This window comes from Lepidochelys olivacea, assembly GCF_965140295.1.
Source record: "Lepidochelys olivacea isolate rLepOli2 genome assembly, chromosome: 1".
Taxonomy (NCBI): domain Eukaryota; kingdom Metazoa; phylum Chordata; order Testudines; family Cheloniidae; genus Lepidochelys; species Lepidochelys olivacea.
The window spans coordinates 352,117,506-352,139,940 of NC_140411.1; the positions used below are offsets into that span (position 1 = coordinate 352,117,506).

A 22,435-nucleotide genomic window follows, 5' to 3' on the forward strand; every position below is an offset into this window, starting at 1 on the left:
CATCTACCAACGTATCAGAAACAAAACTTGGAAAACTACAGCAGTTGGCCTCAGTTCAGAAAAGACGGGATGATGTACTGCATGAGGATGTTCTGCTTTGGTGGTGACACTGCCCTGGCAAGTCAGAGCTGCTCTACATGACGGGGTTACAGTGGCATAACTATGGTGCTGCAGCTAAGCCCCCGTAACCCTGTGTGTGTAGATACACACTCCAGCAACGGAGGGGTTTCTTCCTTTGCGATAGTGACTCCACCTCCCTGAGCGAGGGTAGTTACATTGACAGAAGCATTCTTCCCTCAACCTAACCACATCTACGCTGGGGCTGCAGGTCGGCATACCGACAGCACTCAGGAGAGTGGACTTGTCACATACCCCTGAGGCCTGTAGCTTTATCAATCTAAGTTTTAAATATATGACAGGCCCCAGTCACAGTTCGGTATTTAAACCTTACCACAAAAATGAGATGGGCACTTAAAGGGTTAAAATCTTAGGGCGGGATCATTATCACTTTATAAACCCACCATTGAATACTGAGGCTGCAGAGAAACATGGTGGTCACTTTAAAAATAACTCCGAGTACATAACAGTACTCACACAGAGAAGTGATCAGTACATACTGTACAAAAGAAAACATCAGAGGCCCTTGGGGACCTAGTTATATTTTGTCTAATATATATCTTAAGTTAAAGTCCTCTCTATTTTCCTGGTACTTCCTATGGCCCTGATCTGCAAACATTTAAATATGGGTATAACTTTATTAATGTGAGTAGACTTGAACTAAATTAAATGTTTGCAGGTTGAGGACCCATATTCAAAACTCAACCGAAGTATTCGCAGGGGGTCACCAATTTATCAATACAAATAATCATGATTTTAAATTCTGTTCAAGTTTTATTAACATTTGATGTGATTTAGTTATATCCCAAGCTTGAATCCATTAGTGGTCTAATTTAGGAGAAATTTTCCCAATACCTGGCAACAGACTGTCTTGATGCATGAAACACAATTACCTAAAACCCAACAAAGTGGGGAATGCACTAATACAAACTAATTATTATGATTACCAGAATCTTTAAAAAGATCTACTCAATCATTAGAACCACATGAAAAATGTTTTTGATCATTTACATGCACACAACTGTCAAATTAAAAACAGCTGAGGGAGACCCTGCCCTTTACAAAAAGCCATACTATTTCAGGAAAAATCCTCTCCCCTGAGCAAATATAAAAATACATTTTACAAAAATGCTTGTTTTCCGGCATTTTTATAGTTCATTTAAAAAAGGTCATTTAAAATATAATTCAATTCTTTTATAAAATTGATTGGGAGGTTTTTACTTTTAGGTCAGGCTTATTAACACACTGCCCTTCCAGTAATGAGGTAAATGAGTTCTAGCCTAAATGGCCATAATATGGTAACTGCACAACCAGGAGCCAGTCAAACAGCTTATTTTTGTGACTCCCTTTATCAGAGAAAGTGTGTGTTTAAGTATGTGATATTGTATCTACTGGGGTTTACTAGGAAATGTCATATTGGTAGGCATTCTGCCTGAAGCTGCAGGTGGAGGCCAGATCCTAGTGAAAATCTCTCTCTCTCTCCACCCACAACTCCAGTTTCCCCCATAAAAAGTCAGAAACTTTAGTCACTATAAAATCAATGAGAGTTGGATTGGGCCCTGCCTGTTTTTAAAAAAAGTCGTCTTAGAAACTTCTGCTCAATTTAAATTTAAAAACCTGTGACACCCATGCATAGATCCTTCTAAGGGGTATCTAAGGGCTACACAAAATCACTCTCACAGCACCATTCTGGTTTTTGACTAAGACACCATCCACAATGAAGCCAGTGTTGACATGGTTTTCCTGATAAATGGAGACTGGAATTTACCAGGCACAGGGAGGCTTAGAAAAGTTTGAGTGCTAGTTATGAATGTTGACATAAGATGGGGTTTACTCCAAGTTAATTTAAATGTAGTAACTGCAGAAGTTGAAAAATTGAGAAGATTCATAATTAAAATATATTTGCAAGTTTTTCACTTACAAGCATCACTTTCTTAAGAGTAAGCAAACATGTGCACCGAATGGACCATCATGCCCCAAGGAAGTAACCTGTCTTTGAATTTCTACTCTTCCTCAATGCACATTATGCTGGGACCCTTAGTCCTCCAGCAATGTTGCACCGTGTTACTTTCCCCCGCTGTAAATTTCAGTTAACCATGGAAATTCTTTTTTGAAGGGTTCTTTTGGGCAAAGGGAGAAATTAACAATTTTATGTGTATGATTACCTTTATAATAGAATACAAATACCCCTCTCTCTGTGCTCTAAGTGCCTTTTTACATGCACCAGAAATGTATTTCTTAAAAAGATGTCCACAAATCAGCAGTCTTACCCCATCCTGTAAAACTTATATTGAATGACCCCACTTCCCCCTCTCCCCCGAAGCCTGTGGAAAGCAGGTGAAACTTCCTAGCATGCTGTAGATCCCAACAGATTCACACTGGTTTGGACCAGTGGTATGCAAGTAAGTACCAATATCAAGTGACCTCTACAGAGAATGCCCTGGCAGCAGCAAGAGAGACTCCAGCTTGAGTGTCTCTGCCGGTCTCAACGATGGTATCACCACACAAGGGAGAGAGGTGGGCTTCTCAGGTAGGTAGGTTCCAAGCCAGCTAAGGCTTTACCAGTCAGACCAAAGAGCTTAAATCCCACTTGGAAATCAGCAGGCAGCCAGTCCAGTGCAGATCACAGAGCACTGTCGTCATGTGCTGGTAACGAAGAGTGGCTGTGTTCTGCACTAGCCTGTTTCTGAATCAATGGAAGGTGTAGCCCCACGCAGAGTCCTCTGCACCAGTATTATCTCAAGGTGGCTAAGGCATGAATCATATGAGCAAGGTCCATTTTTGAACCAAAGGGTTGCAACCTTTTGGTCAGACAGAGCTGGGGAAATGCCATGGATGCTACCTGATCACTGAGCAGTCGGACCAAGGGAATTATGAACCAGGGCTTTGGAGCTGTGCTCCGGCTCCAGGCAAAAACCTGCAGCTCCACTGCTCCGGAGCTGCTCTGCGCTCCAGCTCCGGACTCCGCTCCAAAGCCCTGTTATGAACCTTTACTAATTATTGTCTAAATCCTTCCCAACCTACCTGTAGCCATGTTACCAAACGAGGCTATCGATTACTAGGCAGCTTGAGTAACATGGTTTTTAAAAAATCCCTTTACAAGTTGATTAGGGAAACCATGCAAGTGCTGAGACTCAGAGAAGGTCATCCCTGAAAAAGGAAGAAGCTATCCTACCTTCGCCAAGAGGACAGAAACTACCAATAATGTGAAATGCATTTTCCTAGGAACATCAACACAATAAAGCGTTTTGGAAAAGCGTTATGGGGTCACCAACTTGGTTTTTAGGCTATTGACCATGTTGTGGGTAAGCTTTTCTGTCATTTGACCCCACTTAAACCAATTAGTAGCAGTAAACCCTTAGATTAGACTATACTAATGTGTATTACCTCCCCCTCCCCCCCCCCCAGAGTTCACCTCTCTCTCTCTTCTTCAGCTGTTTCCAGCAGACTGTGCATGGTTTCTTGCGGGAAAAAAACCCACAGAAATGGCCCTCTGCTATTTGTTCAGAAAACCATAGTATTTTCAACCCAGGAGTGTGATAATTGTCCGCTTGTTATAAGAAAATTTAGCCTGTAATGTCTAAACATACTCACAGGTTTCAGAGTAGCAGCTGTGTTAGTCTGTATCCGCAAAAAGAAAAGGAGGACCTGTGGCACCTTAGAGACTAATCAATTTATTTGAGCATAAGCTTTCGTGAGCTACAGCTCACTTTAACGGATGCATTCATGGGTGCATCCAATGAAGTGAGCTGTAGCTCACAAAAGCTTATGCTCAAATAAATTGGTTAGTCTCTAAGGTGCAGCAAGTCCTCCTGTTCTTTAAACATACTCGAACGCTACAGGGGTTAGAGTGGCACTGTACCGCACCATGGCAAGAATATACACACGTTCCCCAACTCAAGCAAGCGTTCCGTTCCAGAATGCCTTGTGTAACTCAAATTTTGTGTAAGTTGGAAACATATCTCCAACCATTACGCAAAAAAAACCCAACCCTCCTATTTCTAGCTTACGGAACTTTTTCCTGTAAATGCAGATTTGCGTAAGTCGGGTTTGTGTAACCCGGGGAGTCTGTACTGTATCCTCTAAATAGCAGACAAACGTGAGACACAACCTTTGCAACACATCCCCCTATTAAAAGCCCTCCTGCCCTGGTAAAAGGGAAAGGGAAAAGGTTACTTAAGAAATTAACTTTCACTCTGGGGAGAGAGCCCAACCAAAATATTTTATTTTAAAGCTGGCCCTGGTGAAAGAATAAATCTGTGCAGTACACTTGCCCTGTGAGAGCCTATAACCAGAAAAAACATGTTTTCAGAACAATAATGAAGTGCTTGTTAGGATTTCACAGAGAACTGATGCTGGGGCAAACAAACACCAACAAACCGTTGTGAACACCAGGTTTCATTTTGTTTTATAGACACTTTTAAAAAAAAATCACAGCAAAATCTATCTTAATAGCTAGAGACTAAATCAACTGATTGGAACATAGTTCAGCCGTTTAGAGTAAGGTCACTGTTATGGGAAGATCAACAGGAGAAGGAAACCTATTCTTTGGAATAATGGTTAAAAATTACAAGATGAGCTGCTGTATTTTTTCTTAAAATTAAACTGAAACAATAAGAACTCCACAAGTCTCATGTGACACTGAGCTGCATGTCTTACTATCAGAATACACAAAGCAATGAAGACTTGTTCTGCCTCCACTTCCACTGGGCCCCCTCTTTTAACACATCAACACTGACAATCCACCATGCACCTTAACCACTGTCGATTCTGCTGTAACGCAATTGTTTCTCTGTCAGAACTGTTGGACAAGTGAGGGAAATGGGGATGCTTTCATTTAAACGTGATTACGGCTGGAGTAGAAGTGGCTCATCGTCCTGGAAGATGAAGCCATAATTAAAAGTACAAAGGGAGAGGAGTTAAAAATGCAAGGGAAGTTGCACAATATGAGGAAGGGAAGCAAAATCTGTGATATCCCTGCAGAGGGCTGTGGATCCTGAAACCACACATCAGAGCACTGTACTAGCAACAAAGGCTCCAACTTCTAAAAAGGCAGAAGGAAATCAAGAGGCTTCTGCCCAGGGGAACTAGAGGGAAAGTGAAACATTAGAAAGAAACATAGGAAAACCATTCTGGAGTAGATGTCAGTGAGCAGCCCATGGATAGCTATCTATCAGCCAGAACTTCTGGCCAGGTACAACCTGTTAAATAAGCTAGATGAAGCTTTCAGTTACAGCTGGCCGGCCATCTTGATGAACCTCATTTTCGGACACCAGCAGATAATGGGGGCACACTGTACTGCCACCTTTACAATTTCAACTTTAGGCCTCAGCTCTCCTTTTCCTTTCCCCCGGCCTGCAAATTTTACACCTGTGTCCCAAACATTTTGACTGCGATGGCTGTCATCAGCTGGGTGTTCAAACAAGCCAGAGTAAAGAAAAAACTTCACCAGCTTTTCAGACGGCTGTGCTGAACAAAACCAAATATCCTTGGTTCAAGTATCCTTTGTTTTTACGGTGGTACAATTTTGAAGTGAACCATTCTTTTACGTTAGCAGCAGGGGAATTCACACCTGAGAAAGCAATTCCAAGTCCCATTCAATCTGTAAGAATAGGTCTCCCTGCTAGCAGCAGTCCCTACATTCTCCAAATCCTGAACAGACCAACGTGAAAGAGAATTCAGACAAACAGGTCTACACAAAAGCAAGGCAAAAGATTCTAACACAACAACTTGAGTTTGCAAGTTCCCATGCCCCCTAACCAGTTATCTCTGATACATCTCTACAATGGGATGGCCTGACAACAATTACCATAGATTTGCCTTTCACATATTTAATTTTTTTGCAAATGTAATATACCCTGGTTTTCAACAGAGTGGTTGTACACACTTGATAATGATCAACTGACATCACAAGACAGGACTCACCAAAAGTCCAGAGATCGTATTATGATGCCTGAAAGAATGAAGGATTTTTTCACAGTCCTACCAGTTTCAAGGTGAGATGTCATTACAACGTAAGAACTTTTTAATGACAGGTGATTTGTATACGTTTCTCTATGAAGTGTGCAACCAACTCCTCCGCCTGTTCCAGTACAAAAGCACATTGGCAGATAAAGTATTGTACAGCAGCACTGATGTCACAAGCAATGATATAAATCAGTCATTTTGCAGCCAATGCACTTTTGTAATCCCTTTAAATTTCAATGCCCTGCTGGGTAAAATTATTAAACTAGAATATATACGACAGATTTTCCCACCACAAGCTATGCTCTATCAGCCTCAGTCTTAACCAACAAATACGGCCGTGCATGGCTTGGAGTTTTACATGTACCTGTACATACATATGTAAATCAAGGTCTTTGTGCATTGAGTCTCCATTTCGCTAAGTTTCATACAACTTCCAAATGTGTGTGTATATAAACATACATACATACATATATATATATAAATCTGTATTATGCTATTTATATACACACATCAGTATATATATATACACACACACTCAAAACTAAAAAAATTATACATACCATATAGATATGATCAGATTTAAATACTGCATGTAGATGGGGAAGGAGAGAGCTGAATATAGTTCCTGTTCAGTCTTCATTGCTTTCTGATCATGATCTGATCATAATTTTGCCCCAGTCTAAAATTATTTTTGAAGGATACAGCTGGGTGCAAATAAATCCATCTTTGGTAGAGAATATGCCTTGCTTCCAACCTTGTGCAACAATTCCTCCCCAGGATACATTGCTTTCCCTATGGAAGGACCAAGATGTATAGCAAATGTCCGACGAAGAACACCTCCAATGGTCAAAGTCAGTCCCAATCCGTCATCGTAAACAATGGAAACATCTTAGTTGCAACTGGGAGATTGCACAAGGCATAGCACGGCCTAGGAAAGGGTTAACTCAATTGCCTATCAAGTCATTGTGAACCCTTAAAAGAAAATAACCACGAAAGGTCATCCGAATACAGTACAGCAATCAAATGTCCGGACAGCCACACAACAAGAGCACTAGATTGTAGGAAGAAAGTTCAGATAGCAACGAGGACCAAATGGAAAAACTGCATGCCACATGAACTGGAGACAAAGCAACCTTAATTTATACATACTGTACGTGACTTTAGAAAGCAGGGAGTTCAATATACAGACAACCAGAGTTTTGTGCGTAGCTTACTAATAAAATCATTTGGGTCAGGCAGGGACACCGCCACCTGACAGGTTCTGTGCTAAGTTACAACCTCCAAGATACTAAGGGTGAAAACATATAAAAGCTACTTTCCATCTCAGTCCACTGGCTGATAGGAAGGACAATGCTGTGGAGCCAATGAGGTATAATTCAGAACCTAAACCCCAGAATATGGAGGAATCATTCACTGTCTTAAAAGCAAGAAATCTTGGGCATTTCTACAAGTTTATCTAACTATTTATAAGATACCTAATCACTAATTAGGCACAAGAGACCAAGTTCACTATTGTCTTTTCAGATAAAGTTCCTCCAAATTCACACTGTGCAGTGAAGGCTGGGGCTCACTCCTAACATATTCTGGGCCATTTAGAGCTGCTTATTGGATATGTTTTAAACAAAATTTTAAAGCTTTCACCTGAAGTCAATGCTCAAAGCTAATGAACATGAAACATAAAAGGTTAAAATCTGCTACTAACACACTGCAGACTTGATGCAACTCACCTTATTGCAGTGGCTGAAATGGCATCAAGCCAAGAGAAAGACCAGATTCCTATGGACATTTCCCCTTCTCCTCTCAATGAGATCCCAAGCAGGCTGCACTTAGTCACAGAACTATACCAGCTGGAAATGCAGCCCCTGGAGGCCAAGAAATGCAACTGAGAAGAGATTGGGAACAAGCTATTGGCCTCGCCAGGTACTTAATGGGGCCGACACACCCAACCATGGATTTCAAGTAACTGCTGGAATCAGCTGCAGTTCCGTTGTATTTGGTTAACAACATTTCTGCTTTGACACAGTTAATTTTTTGAGTGCCCAACTTAAGGGATCTTAAAGAGGCCTGATGTTTATAAACTGCTGAACCTCAACTCTCTGAAAATCAGACTCCGCTAAGACGTCTCTAACTGGGCACTCAAAGTTACTAATCATGTAATTGTTTTTGAAAATCTTGGCTGTGAAGTGAAACTGGCTTCTGAACAGCCTGGGGAGCAATCAACAGTAAGCGTGAGGCTTCCCTCCCAGCGCAATGCATCTTTCAATTATTTCTTTTCAATTGCATGAAGGAGGGCGAGAGGGCTTCCGGAACAATGGCCATGGAAAGCATTTGCTTACCAAAGTAACTGCAGTTGGGAGACAACACAGCTGTATCAGCTGCAAGAAATTGCCCCAACAACAACTCGCAAGTACACAGGGCTGCAGAGTGTAATTTCATTTTACTTCCTGTGTTCTGGACTTCATTTCTGATACGCCAATAAAGGCAATCCTCAGTCTACCCTAAGAACAAACCAAAATGTTTATCTTTGGACAAATAAATGAGCGCCTTGTGTTGTGGGCACCTCACTTCCAGATACTGATACCGAGTCGGTCTGTTCTGCTGGGACGAGGGGCAACATTTCATTCTTCACTTTTCTATACCAATATACTTTTAAGAACATTTAATATGCAGCATAATGTACCTCCACATCATGCATTTCAAAATAAAATGTTTAAAAAACCAAACTGAAATACGGGTGGGGTGCTTTGGCTCACGATAACAGATCTGTGTCAGGGCTATTTTTCATACTCACAAGGCGAAGGCCTTCAGATTCGCACAGATAAGAATACAGCTGAAAATAAGTTGTCTATCTATGTGCCAAGCCTCATGCTTTTATTCCAAAGTGAATGATTTTCCAGCTTAGATCTTGGACTAGTAAAATAAGCGTCGTTTCAAATGTGACCAGGCGGGTTTCAACACACAGCTTACACACAAAAGCAAGCCCAGCTCTGTGTCTAAAGCCTACAGGGGTATAGACTGAGCAGAGCTTACGGCAGTCTGCTGTTACAACCCTGAGCCCAGTACTAAAAGTGTCCCATCTTCTACACCCGTATGACCTAGGGCACAAGTCCAGGCTGGGAACAAGCTCATTGCTGAGGCCAGCACAGGCTGGGTACTTCACGCTTATGCAGAGACTCCTTTGTTCCAGGGTCAAGTACACAACCTTACATGATCTTGCTCCCCGGCAGTTCTAGGTGTCATCCTTTTCTCTGCACTGTTCTACCTCACAGTTCCTGGGAGCAGTGTGCCTCCCCATTCCCCTCCACAACCGTCTAAATGGGGCGTAACAGCAGGAGTCCTGTGCTGGGGCCACATCATTCTCCAATGCTGTCACAAGGTACAAAGTGCAAAAGTGTTGCTGTTCCTGCATCCATTAAAAACTTTAAAAACAGAACAAAAAGATTTCCATATCAATGTGAAAATACATTAGTCTCCAAAAAGCCAGCAAGCACCTGATAACCTGTTTGCGCCACATCAGCTCCTGTCCCTGCGTGGCAGCAGTCCTGGGGTGACTGTCCTCTCAGATGGCAAACACGACATGCTACTGTCTTTGCATGCTCTCCAGCCCAACGTAGGACGACGACATCCATAGGGTTGAGTTTTGATGGCGTGGACGGAAATAACCAGTTGCTAAATGTTCCAAGATCCTGCAGTGAACTGTCACGCCCCAGAAACAGAGCACTGTGCAACTCACTGGAATGCAGAGACAGCCCACTGCTCTAGGCAGTTCAGTGTTACACTAACTCTGCTATCTGGCCTCTGGCTTGGGACACAATGTCATTGTCTTCCCTTTCAACCCCTCCCGCCCCCGCAAAAAAAAATCCCCAGCCCTCCCTGCCTCATCCCATTTAAAGTGTTTGTTTTATCTTTACCTCCTATGAAATGTTTCTGATAAGGCTTTATTGCTATACAAAAGCGGTGCAAATGCTGCCCAAAGACAGCTCCATCAGGAACTTTGGTCACACGACTGCAGGACTTATTGTGCACCGTCCAAGTCCCAGCGTTAGACCTGCTACCTTTCTGAAGAGAAGCTGAATACTGTGTGCAATAACACTAAGAAAATAGGATTGAACCCCGAATAGAAAACAAAAACAAGGGAAGAAGAGGGAGGGGGACAAGATACTAAAATTAGGCAGAAGGCTTCCTTGGGCAGGACTGAGTCACTCCTGTGATGACTAACTGATCAATGCTACATGTAGACAATACAAGTGTCTTCCAGAACAGATTGTTGGTGCAGAAATCGTGTGTCTGGTCCTGAATGCCAGCTCTCTCATCAATGCAGCATTTATTAAAAAATAAAATTAAAATGAAAAAAACTGACAAATTGCATCACCAGGTAGCAGCCTGGCCTGGATCAGACAAGTCCCATTGCATTTGATTCATCAAGCAGGGCCATTTAATGTGGCTTCAGCACATGGCAAGACCTCCTCTTTCCTAAAAGAAAAACAAACAGTATTACAGTAAGCATTAAAGAATTAAGACAGCTGTGCCACCCACCCATCTCCTTTCAACCTTACACTGATCCAGGAATTCACCCGGACAAATCACCTTTTCTGTGACGCTGAAGCCATCCTTCCAGAATATAGTTTTTTCAGTAGCCACAACATTAATAACTTAGCACTTGTGTGGCACGGGACCACCCCATTTTACATATGGAGAACTTGCAGTAAAGGTATCCAAGGCCAACGAAAGAATAAATGTCAAAACAAGGATTAGAAGTCATATGCTCCTGGTTCTCAGGTGTGCACTCGTGTAAAATACACGGGATACTGTACACTCAGATTGGCTGATGGCCGTGCTAATGGAGTAGAACTACTTGAAAACTGGGTTTTCTCCTGTAATACGTCAAACAGCAGCTGAAGGCGGTGTCTAAAATCACCCTTAAGCCATGAACAATATTAATTCATGATGGATGTACACCTTCAGTCAAAGGGGCTGATATTACCTGTACCCTCTCCTCTGACTGCTTCCCCCAACCCACCAACATCACCCTCACTCTTGCCTGGGCAGAGTCTCAGCCAGCCCCAATCTCAACTAGACACTGGGTGAGGCACTGAATCAGATGAGATAGACGCATGTAGCTGGGTGTCAGCAGCCCACTGCACCCCATGCCTCCTCACTAACTCTCCTGAAAGCTCCACCTACATGTTGAACAGGAGGAGTGACAGAATGGCACCCTATGGCCCTCCAGATTTGAGAGCTCTTTGGGAACAGGGGCAACTGCCCGCAACTACCTGTTGAAATCTGAGAGAGAAAAGCATGAAGGCACTAAGTGCAGCCCCTGCCAGGGTATCACCTCTTGATTAACTGTATTGAAGGCATAAAATACCACCAGCATGGGGACTTGGTCTTCATTCACCGCCAGCACATCATCAACCAATGCGACCTAATGAAGTCTTGGTGCTGTAGCCAAATTTATATCCAGATTGGTAAGGATCAAGGAGATCAAAGGCATCCAGATACTTGGACAGTTGTCTTATACCACCCTTCTCCACGCGGGAAGATGTGATACTGGACAACAAATTGTCAGTGCGAACTGACGACTTCTTGAGCAGACTACTGCTTCCTTCAAAGCTATGGGCAGCCTGCCCTCTCTAAAAAGATGTATTGACAATCTTCACAGGTAAGGCGACCTGTTACTTCCCAAGTGGCCTTCACCAGACAGGAAAGATGTGGATCCAAAGCACAGGTTGTGGGACAAAGTTTTCCCAACATCTCTGTTAGTTCAGGGAACATCACTGGTTGAAACGCTCTCAGAGAAGATGAGGCCCATGTTCCCTCAAGACCCTGCTCTGCCACCACAGAGGTAGACAGCCCATTGCTAATCTGATCTATGTCCACAAAAGGGCAGACAACTTACTCACGGCTGGTGGAACTCCAACCTGCTAAACAACTGAGACAGTCCAGGTTGGACAGACCACTTACCGCCCAAAACAAATTTGATGTCTGAGATTTTTCTTTGCCTCCCACAGAACCACAGCACAAGAATTTAAAGAAAATCTTTACGCTGCAACTTTTCAGCCCCAGCACAAAACTTCCCTCTTGCCTCATTTGATCAACTGTAACATAGCACAGAATCGTAGAATATCAGGGTTGGAAGGGATCTTAGGAAGTCATCTAGTCCAACCCCCTGCTCAAAGCAGGACCGATCCCCAACTAAATCATCCCAGCCAGGGCTTTGTCAAGCCTGACCTTAAAAACTTCTAAGGAAGGAGATTCCACCACCTCCCTAGGTAACGCATTCCAGTGTTTCACCACCCTCCTAGTGAAAAAGTTTTTCCTAATATCCAACCGAAACCTCCCCCACTACAACTTGAGACCATTACTCCTTGTTCTGTCATCTGCTACCACTGAGAACGGTCTAGATCCATCCTCTTTGGAACCCCCTTTCAGGTAGTTGAAAGCAGCTATCAAATCCCCCCTCATTCTTCTCTTCCGCAGACTAAACATCCCCACTTCCCTCAGCCTCTCCTCATAAGTCATGTGTTCCAGTCCCCTAATCATTTTTCTTGCCCTCCGCTGGACGCTTTCCAATTTTTCCAAATCCTTCTTGTAGTGTGGGGCCCAAAACTGGACACAGTACTCCAGATGAGGCCTCACCAATGTCAAACAGAGGGGAACAATCGCGTCCCTCGATCTGCTGGCAATGCCCCTACTTATACAGCCCAAAATGCCATTGGCCTTCTTGGCAACAAGGGCACACTGCTGACTCATATCCAGCTTCTCGTCCACTGTAACCCCTAGGTCCTTTTCTGCAGAACTGCTGCTGAGCCACTCGGTCCCTAGTCTGTAGCGGTGCATGGGATTTTTCCATTCTAAGTGCAGGACTCTGCACTTGTCCTTGTTGAACCTCATCAGATTTCTTTTGGCCCAATCCTCTAATTTGTCTAGGGCCCTCTGTATCCTATCCCTACCCTCCAGCGTATCTACCACTCCTCCCAGTTTAGTGTCACCTGCAAACTTGCTGAGGGTGCAATCCACACCATCCTCCAGATCATTGATGAAGATATTGAACAAAACCGGCCCGAGGAACGACCCTTGGGGCACACCGCTTGATACCGGCTGCCAACTAGACATGGAGCCATTGATCACTACCCGTTGAGCCCGACAATCTAGCCAACTTTCTATCCACCTTATAGTCCATTCATCCAGCCCATACTTCTTTAACTTGCTGGCAAGAGTACTGTGGGGGACTGTGTCAAAAGCTTTGCTAAAGTCAAGGAACAACACGTCCACTGCTTTCCCCTCATCCACAGAGCCAGTTATCTCGTCATAGAAGGCAATTAGCATATCCTATAAGAACAAAGCCAGCAAAGAGGGCACCCAGGGGCCATCTCATCAATGGTGGGGATGAGGTGGGAGGAGAGCATGACAGAGCTCTACCAACCTGTCGAGAGAGTGGTCGGTCGGTGGAACAAGTTTCTCCCCCTCAGAGCCCTCTAGAACATTTCTAGTTCCATGACTCTCCAAGGATAGACCATCTAAACAGGTCTCTTCCCGACAAGACAGATGAGCCCCAACCTCAAAGCACAGGAGGTAATGGTCAGTCTTTGACAGATCTGAAGGTCCAGTTGCCTAACCTGCAATCCCAGCCAATGTGTGAGTTGAGACAGTAGCTACCAGGGACAGGCCCATGGTCATCAGGGTGGGCAGGAAATCCTGAGCTGATTATTTATCTACATGCAGACTGAAGTTGCCCATAACACGCTCTGCATTTCCAATGCCACTGTAGTTAGGAATTCAGTTAGCCTGTGAAGTGACTTGGCAGCAAACTCAGGGCAAGCGGTACACTAAAATCAGTCCATCTTACTCCTATCCTGGGACTCTCATACTAAATGGACGTGTCATCAGAGACAGTTTTGGAGAAGACCACCTCCTATACCTCACGATGGATGCAGTGAGCATGGCCACACCTACTCCCCACTGACTCCTTCCCCGACCTCGATTCATGACATATTAAATAACCAGCTGGGGAGAATTGTAACAAAACTGGCCCAGCAGCAGCAATCAACCAGAGAACGTTAATACACGCAAAGTCAGGGGGTTCGTCTTTATGAAATCACAGATGGTTGATCTATTTTCCAAGTGAGCATTAAGCATCACAAACCAAAGGCTCCTGAAAACTCAGCCTCCCAAGGAGGTGAAACCAAAGAAACAGAAATTAAAACATCTTGTTCCTGGCTAACACCATCTCCTTACAAGTTTATTACCACCTTGTCTCCCTCTGCTAACTACCACAGGGACCTAGGACTCCAAGTCCCCACAACCATGCCCTTTCCTGGGCCCCCATATTCCTGGGAATGGTAGCATTATTCCACCCTCTCAGCCACTTGACAGTGGCCATTGAAGGGGTCGCAGCTGCATGCCCAAACAGTGACCCTTAGGGCTGGCTACAAAAAAACTTAATAAAAAAGGAAGGAACAAAATGACAACAAACCAAGCTACACACACCCTACCTAACGCAACACCCAACTCACTTTCTTTCATCAAATGACTTCTCTCATACTACAATGCCAACTCTCTACAAAACACCCTGATCCCTTGATGGGCTAGCTGGGTGAACAAATGGCAGAAGGGGCATGGGAGAGTCAGGAAGTTAAAAAGAATGTCCTTATGCTGGGGTGGAGAACCAATCTCGCTTGTGTTAGACCCTTCTGCCTGGTACTCTCCTCCTCCAGTCCCAGAGTGTCTTTGCCTTCCGCTTACAATTTATTCTTTCTACAAAAATTTTGTGATCCTGTGTATTAAGGACACAAACAACAACAAGATGCATCAAAATTAACATAATTCTGAAAGTGCTTTGTCTCTCCACCTAGAAGTGTTCTAACTGCAGCCAAGCACTGCTACATGGGAATCAGGAGTCTGAGAGCAAGGGCCAGGAAGTGCTATAGAGGCTGTGTGCCTGGCCCCGGGGGTGGAGGAAGCGCCTCATTATTGAGGGACAGCTCGCTGGCTGAGACACAGCGCAGAATGCTCCCATGATAGCAGGGCCTTTGAGGATGACAGAACTGGAAATCCCCCCAAGCTACATAAAAAACCCTAAAAAGTGACATTCCAAAGACTTCATAATAAGCAGTTCCCTTTACCTCCCTGACTCCCAGTCTCAACCACCAAAACTGTCCTCTACATTTCCTCTCCCACATGATTTCATTTGTTTAAAAAAAAAAAAAAAAAAAAATCAATAAAGCTGTTAAGGGTCTTTTAAAAAAAACTAGACCATTTCCTTATGCAGAGTGAATATTAAACATCAAAGCCCTATGATTTATTTTTCATGGCATCAAAGATTTGATAAAATCCATAAGAAACAGTAGCATGGAGAGGCTGAGGGAACTGAGATTGTTTAGTCTGCGGAAGAGAAGAATGAGGGGGGATTTGATAGCTGCTTTCAACTACCTGAAAGGGGGTTCCAAAGAGGATGGATCTAGACTGTTCTCAGTGGTAGCAGATGACAGAACAAGGAGTAATAGTCTCAAGTTGCAGTGGGGGAGGTTTCGGTTGGATATTAGAAAAAACTTTTTCACTAGGAAGGTGGTGAAACACTGGAATGTGTTACGTAGGGAGGTGGTGGAATCTCCTTCCTTAGAAGTTTTTACGGTCAGGCTTGATAAAGCCCTGGCTGGGATGATTTAGTTGGGGATCGGTCCTGCTTTGAGCAGGGGGTTGGACTAGATGACCTCCTGAGGTCCCTTCCAACCCTGATACTCTATGATTCTATTGTAATAGTCTCAGACACTGTGCTTTCAGCCTCATGTGTCACTAGGCACCCAAGGCAGACCAGCATGCATTCCACGGTATGCTAGTGCTAAGCTGAGGGATTCAATGGTCTGGTACAGAATAAATTACCTTTTTTGTCTGACCCACGGTGGTTAGAAAACTTCGATCCGCTCACCTGTCTTTTGTTGTGCTTTCTGTGGCAGCCATGCCGGCAGCTGCAGCATTCTGGAGCTCCTCAGAACGCTGGGGCATGCTCCTTAGTGGTTTGGACACCTTTGTCGTTCCCATGTCGGTGATGGTCAGCTTGTCAATAACCAGGCAGTCAGCATCACTGTGTGAGAAGAACTTCAGCTCAAGTCAAACTGGCAACTGAGGGGTGTTAAATTCCAATGGAGAAAAATGGATTCTCCTCCTCGTCTAACAAAATACACCATTCCCACAAGTGGAGTCATGTAATGAATGAATTCAAATGAACAGTAAAATCGAACTGGAATTAAAAGCATTCTACCTATCCTGGAGGCTGTTTCCTAACATCAGGACACTGAAAACACATAAAACCAGTGATTCCCTCGAAGGACGTGTCCAATCAATGCCACAGAAACAAGTCCACGAGCTTCCGTACATTCTCTTTACCTGGGAGGAAGACGCATTAGCACTCTCCTAGATGCAAACGCTACTAATAGCATGTTGTCCTGTGATGGAGAATGGAGAACAAATACTGCCAGCCTGTTAAGTCATCAGCAGAAGGGACCCAACAAATGAGGTGCATTCAAATGAGAACCTTACAGGTTAGCAGGCCAAGATCCCTGCTGGATGAACGAAAATGACTCCCCTATCTAGTGGTTGGAGATTATCCATCACTATTCTCAGGGCTGTGCTCCTGCACCCAGTCAAGGCTGGAAATCCCCAAGCCCAGAGTTCTTAAATGTTAGTTCTAGCAGAGCACATTTCACATGGTCACACGGGCACCCCTTCTGCTCCAACCTACAGCTGGCAAGTGAAGTCACTCCCATGTGTGTTTTTTTAAAAGCTTTATTTAAGAAGTACAGAACCTGGAGCTCTATGGGAAGGAAGATGGACAAGAGGTGATATCTTATGATGGGTAATTTCAGACCACAGTTACAGGTAAGTAATTCTCACCCCTGTAAAGATACCTAAGAGAACTGATCCCCACACTTGGAGATTAACAGTTCCAAGGATGTCTCTATAAAACCAAATACAACATAACAAAATGAAAAAATACAACAAAACAAAATGCAGTAAAGCTGCAGGCCAGGTAAATCTACCTTGGACATTAACACTAAAAACACTTTTCTGAGTGGAGAAATAAGATATTTCTATAAAATTTGGTGTGTTTTGTACTTTAACACAGTGAGATAAAATACCTCTAAAAACAGGCAAGAGGAGTTTAAAATAGAGAGAGCCTAAAAATAAAGGAAGTTTGCTCCAAGTTAGGAGAGTTTGTCTGCCCCTAAACTGGAGACAGCGATTCTGTGACACTGACAGACCAGAGCTCGACTCCGGCCTAAAGGATGTATCTAAGTTACAATGCTTTGGGAACATACCATGCTGACATACACCGTATGACTGTACTGCAGATCTCAAATTATTTAATACGTATATTGCAGTGGTTAGAATTTTGCTGCATCCTACAGAATGGGCTTTGATGTGACAAACCTGTACTGCTGCCAGGTTATTAACATGAGGGAGGCAGGCAGCCAGCCACTTACACCTGCTTCTTTCGGAAACAGGGAAAACAAAGCAAAACTCTGACTACACATCCTGAGGATTTTAGTCTACTCCAGATTAAACCTTAGTGATCTTCTGACATCCAGCTTCTGGAGAAGGGCTTTTCTGCAATGAGCATATAGGCATGGGAGGAAAGATAGCAGGATGAATGACTGATTAAGTAGAAATTCTGTCACCACCTTACAGAGGAATCTAGGATGTGTCCATATCACCATAGTCTGGTGGTTAAAGCATGGCATAGGCAATCTGATTTGGGTTCTATTCCTACCTCTGCCACTACCTTGCTCTGTGGTCTTGGATAATTCACTGTCTCTCTGCCTCAGACTTCCCCAGTTGTAAAAATAGACTTTTATAAGGTGCTTTAAGATCCTCTGAAAGGAGCTAAATACAGTAAATGCAAAATGTTGTACTATCTTAAAAGAATTTGCATGAGATGGATCAGAAACTAACGCCTGTTATTATTTGTTATTTGTCTTATCAAAGCACCGATTTATGGACAAAGATCCCACTGGGTTAGGCGCTATACAAGCACAGAACAAACAGAAGCTCGATGGACCAAAGAACTTACCGTCTTAGTATAAGACAAGAGATGACAGATGGACACAGAGACAGGGGAGTATAAGGAAACAATGAGAGTGTATTGGTCAGCATGATTGGCTGTGGTCTCAGCTCACCAGTGGCCTTACCATTGTCAAGTTGTAACCTTCTAGTAGCCTCATTCTAAGCAACTAGGAAGGGTTGAGATGCTGCCTCAAACACCAGTCTTTCTATTTCTACACTCAGCCACGCTGGCAATGCAAGCGATCACTAATTGGTCTGGTTCAGCATTATCAGATAGGTCAGACACTCACAATGACACTGACCACGCAAAATCCCAGACAGGTTTAAGAATATAATCTGTATGGAAATGTTACAAGCATGTAACACTTCTTTCCCATGAGCCTGGTTAGGACAGAAGTTGCGGAACAGAGCTGTCTGAGCAGTAGACTGAGATGGCATCTCTTAACAATGCAGTCTGTTCCCAGTATAGTTTCAATCACCTGCCTCCTGATCTGAAGCCACTCATGTGAGTCCTCTATCAACAGGCTCAACCTGGTCTGCGATTGTGTCTTCCTTCCCAGTGGATAAGTGGCTAGTTAAGCATGTCTTGTGGGACACTCCGTTTCCATACTTGCAAGGTTTTCTAACATAAGGAAGCATATCCTCCTCTCCTTGTTCATGTAAAATATTATGGCCTAATTGTTCATATGTATTAGGACCAACTTTTGGGATGCTTGTCTCCCAGTCAGGATGGTCCTGAAGATACTGAACATAGAATCTGTCTGCACACATGCCTCATCTCTGCCAGAGCTCATTCGTGATTATTACCTTCGGATCACTGGAATTTGAAAGCCCCCTTTTTTGGGACAGTGGAATAATGCATCCCAAATAATCCCAATAATCTTTTTTGGGATGGTGGAATAATGCAACAATTGATGTGCCAGAGTCTGGAAAAAATGTACTCTGTGACAGACTCCTCTAAGACAGGAGCTGGTGGTTGGAGCCTCTGGGGTGCTGGCAGGAGATGCCGCCTGCCAGAACTAACTTTAAAACTTTGAGTCTGGGGAGTTTTCTGCCTCAGTTACTTGTAGGAGCATGTACTCAAGAGTGGAGATCTGCCACGAAGCTTGTCAGTGTTAATTTGTCACTCACTGAAATGCCCCCTCACCCCCCTTTTAAAAAATCTGTTGTACCACTGTGGTCTGCTTTTCCTGCTCAACTGATGTTTTTTTCTAACTTACATGTTGTCTGTGTCTTTTTAGACTGCCCTGTTCCTCAGGGCAGGCACAATACAATAATAATTAACATAGCAATGGTCTCTCCAGAAAAAGAGGAATTACTTGCAGTAGAACTTCTTCCAAAAGTTATCATCATTTGTTAGGTATCCCCTGTATGTCAGAGTTAGGCAGCTTCCAAAACACCACTGGTTGAAGTTTCAAAGAGACAGATCAGATAGATTGATGGATGCAACGCGCCTCACTGCTCATAAAAAACACTTTTTTAGGTTTACCATTTCCAGCAAAGATCAGAATTCAGATCTAAGAGAAGTGGATTGATATATGTGAAAAATAAATAATTGGCACTTATTTAGCACACTTCATCTAGGGATCTACAGCATTTTGAATACAATAGATTAAGCCCCCATCCGTTTTTTTTACAGAAAACAGCAGAAATTAAGCCTAATATTTTATAATCAGGGTGCCTCATGTTAGGCTTCTAAATTCCCTGTTTAGCTACCTAAAAAACTGAAATCATGGGATTAAAAAATATATATATATGAAAACCCCATCTACACTTGGAATTAGCCCCAATTGCAAGCCAACAGTGCAAACCCCTAGAATGGACAAATAAAATCACGTTTTGGAGCTTACCCTGGTTTCAAGCAAGTTTTAAAAAACTTTTCAAGACACATGCATTGATTACATGCACATGTTATGTGAGGGGTTTGAAAAATGCACACCGGCTCCCAGCTGCCTTTGGAGAATTTTTTAGGAAGCTTCCATACTGGAAATGTGTCTTTGTCATCTTGTTCTTAGAGTAATTCCTCTCAGAGATTTGCCTTTCGGGAAGCTGTATGAATCCCGCTCTCTCTCTCTGGTGAACAATTTCAAACATAGATTCATAGATTCCAAGGCCAGAAGTGACCACTGTGATCACCTAGTCCGACCTCCTGTATAACACAGGCCAAAGAACTTCCCTAAACTTGTTTCTCAGGGGCAGATCTAGTGCACACCTTGTATTGAGTTTTCATCTTTTATTGTATGTACTTATATAAGGAATAATATACATCATATAGAATTATTTTCAATGAGGTGTCTTTGATACTGTTTGGAGCCAGAAATTTAGCTTTCTTTTCTCTTATACAGCATTCCTGCAGCTTGTGGCTTCCTCAGTCTGATAATACAACTGTGTGTTCTGAAAGGGTTATTTCTTCCTCAGCAGTGAACAAGAATAAAAGATTTTAGTTCTCATTTTGCAGTTACTGTAGGTCTCATAAAAGCATCCTGTAATGAAAATGATATATTGTTAAAATGCAGCGCTAGGCTGTCCAGCTAATAAAGAAAGCTCCTTTTGGCAGCTTTACTGTGATGCTTCTGTGCATAGGAAATATTTATCTTTTTATTTCCAAAATGTTTTTCCACAGATTACTGTAAAATATTTTAATGCTGCTAAATCTTTTGTTTCTATTCCTCCCTGCCAACCAGTTCGACTATGTAAACTCAACAATTAACTCTAACCTTCATGAGGATCACTGCAATCAAACAGCCTTGCCCGCCTCATCCTTCCACTGACGAGCTTACTGAGAAGCGCCACGGCTAGCAAAACAAATTTAATTCCCATGGCTTCACTGGGAATTCATACATGCCAGATGGACTCCCACTCATACTACCAGGCCTAGAGAATCCACAAACCACGGCACCTAACGTAGCTTCTCATGATGATGAGCCCATTGATAAAATGCATCTCATTGTCAAAGACCAGTAAAGAAGTCAGTCTGAAATAGTCAATAATCCAAGGGCTAAAGTATTTCAGGAAAATATGGATTTGATACTAAATAAAGCAACCTTAGAATCCAATTCTCTGAAGCTTACTATTGTGGCTCCAGGGATATACTTTAGTTTTCCTCTAGTCTCTCTTTGGTAAACAGTTAATAAGTATCATAGACATCAAAACATTGTAAAGACAGACTAGGAAGGATGGTGACACTACAAATGGATACACAAAAGTAATATAAACAGCATACCTAAACCATACAAGCCCCATGCTGAGCCCATAAACAAGCCCTTTAAAGCCAAATTCTGCAACAGTCAATCAAGGACAAAACCAAAAGGGGATGCAATGGCAATCATGCTAAATTACATACTTCTCAACAGGCTGTTGAAACTATCTGCTGGCTAGTAATTAAACAAGGTTACAGAACACAGGAGGGCTCAATGAATAGTTCCAGAATTACATAATGCCATTTTATGTTGTAAAAGCCAACAGATACATCAGCACAGAAGATCCAGTCTATGATAATTAATTGCACTAAACTTCCATCTTTGATTAGAAAACATCAATTTTTACAGTGAAATGTGTGACTGCAGCTTGGGCACTGTGCCTTTATTTGTTTTTTACTTTTTAAATATATGTAAATTGATATTTAACCAATTTCTATAAAAAAGATGGAGATATGTTACATGCCTAATTTTACACAGCATGCTTAGCTTCTGAATAATTCATTTAATGCATTCCAGCAAACGTGCCATGTTAAGGGCATAACTAAATGCTAGCAAGACAACTGATTCGTCTGCTTATTTTTTTCATGCTTTCTCAGAAAAAATGAGAAGTCCACAGGTCATGCAGGATGAAGAATCAGGAGACACAGAAAAGAAAAAATGTATCCCAAAATGGGAGAGCTCAAAACATCCACTGTGACATTCAGTCTGGGAAACTGGGGAGTTATTTTCTCTGCTGCATGTAAGTGGATGCTACACTAGATTCCTTGCTCAACAGCAGCAAAAAGAAAATTGTGAGATAGCCTGGTACCCACTGTTTGGTCATACTGTACAAGTGCCTTCAAAGACACACTCCTTTCCGGATCCTTCATGCAATGGAGAGAATGCCAGCTCCATGTCGGTGTTCATGCCCAAAGCAATGGGAACAACCATTTCCAGCTGTTATTTCAGAGCTATTTCAGAAGAAGGAATTTAAGGTTTTCACTGCTGCTAACACGTACGTAAGCTGAACAGTCTCGCCCTAGAACTAAGCTATCACTGAACGCAAAAGAAGGGACTTCCTGCTCTACAGGAGCCCCCTTAATGTAGCC

The 22,435-nt window shown here is 42.9% G+C and overlaps 1 protein-coding gene across 2 annotated transcripts in view; it reads right to left on the bottom strand.

The window, feature by feature from the left end:
• Nucleotides 1-10,368: 10,368 nt before the first annotated feature.
• Nucleotides 10,369-22,435, bottom strand: part of PPP6R2 (protein phosphatase 6 regulatory subunit 2) — a 156,263-nt gene continuing 144,196 nt past the window's right edge. For both annotated transcript variants that reach the window (XM_084615637.1, XM_084615636.1), the window contains 2 exons: nt 16,013-16,168; nt 10,369-10,557 (listed from right to left, as the gene is read on the bottom strand). In XM_084615637.1, the coding sequence (XP_084471763.1) occupies nt 10,506-10,557; nt 16,013-16,168 (208 nt within the window). In that variant the 3' untranslated portion in view covers nt 10,369-10,505. The remainder of the gene's footprint in view (nt 10,558-16,012; nt 16,169-22,435) is intronic.